Raw genomic sequence first — 1,175 nt, forward strand, 5'->3', positions numbered from 1 at the left:
GTTCGGAGAAAGAAAATCAGATTAGGTTCTTTCTATTGTGTATCCCTTTCCCCTTACTTTTGGTGTTCTCTGGGTAACAAGATTTATGTTCTGCAATTTAATAAAGGAATTTCGTGAAGAATTTGTTTGAAATTCATCCACACCTATTCTTATTGACCTTACTCTTTTTCTATCTGTATACAAATTATTTAAACTTTGACTATATATTATATTTGGCTAGTATTTACTCATTTATTTATGTTCTCTTGTTGCAGGTCAGTTCTGAAGTTGGATGTCTGATTGTGATCGACGGAGATATAAAGGTGAAGTTAAGAGCTACAACTTACATTGACATTGTTGAACACTGCCTGTATTTAGTTATTTTCTTCCTTAGTGTCTATGTTGCTCGGACTCTTCAAAAATATCAGTGAGTGCGTGTCAGATTCTCCAAAAAAGTGTGCTTTTGGGGAATCCGAAATGGGTGCGGCATCGAAAGTGAAGAGTCCGTGCAACTTAGCTTAGTGTTAAAAGCCAAAATAAGTTCATGCCACGTTTCATGTTCACTAATGCTTTCCCTTTTGTTTCAGTGCTAATGGGGCCCAAGCGCACAAGATTACACGGTGAAAGTGATGACTGGAAAAAGTTTCCAATTCCACCTGGTTTTGAATCACCAATGTCCTTCACATTACAGAAGGTAAAAAATAATGAGAAAGCCCGTAAATCTGCGGCTGTTGGGGAGTCTAAGCAAGATCCTAGCCAAGTGGTGTCTACTTCAACTATTATTAGCATAGGAAAGCTTAAGAGTTCTATTAGGTGTTGGCCTTGGATACTTGATGATCATATTGATCACATAGAAGAAGATTCTGGACGTGAAACTGATAAGGTTAGTAAGATTTTCATAATTTTTTCTCATAAATCCTTTTTTAATTTCTATTATGGCGCAAACAACACTGCCTATGTTGTCGTATCCGTAGCATAAAAAAATAAAAATAGATTTAAATTAAATTGATTATGCTATATGTTTTGAGTTTGTGTCACCTTGCAATATTTTTACTTCTGTAAAAGAACCCTTGTGGTTTTCTATTAAGTAGGCAGGAAAAGAGGAGTGAATGTTATAGCCGATGCTTCTGGTTGGAGAGGATGAGATAAACATATCTGGTGAGAGATGCGTGTAGGGAAATTATTTTTGTGCTTTA

General features: G+C 35.8%; 1 protein-coding gene across 1 annotated transcript; it reads left to right on the forward strand.

Moving 5' to 3' along the window:
- The first annotated feature begins 6 nt into the window (after positions 1-6).
- LOC124890842 lies at positions 7-1,169 on the forward strand. The gene is made up of 2 exons (XM_047402672.1): positions 7-302; positions 567-1,169. The coding sequence occupies exons 1-2, from the start codon at positions 272-274 to the stop codon at positions 956-958; spliced, it is 423 nt and encodes a 140-aa protein (XP_047258628.1). The 5' UTR covers positions 7-271; the 3' UTR covers positions 959-1,169.
- Positions 1,170-1,175: the final 6 nt, after the last annotated feature.

Source organism: Capsicum annuum, unplaced genomic scaffold, assembly GCF_002878395.1.
Source record: "Capsicum annuum cultivar UCD-10X-F1 unplaced genomic scaffold, UCD10Xv1.1 ctg2590, whole genome shotgun sequence".
Taxonomy (NCBI): Eukaryota; Viridiplantae; Streptophyta; class Magnoliopsida; order Solanales; family Solanaceae; genus Capsicum; species Capsicum annuum.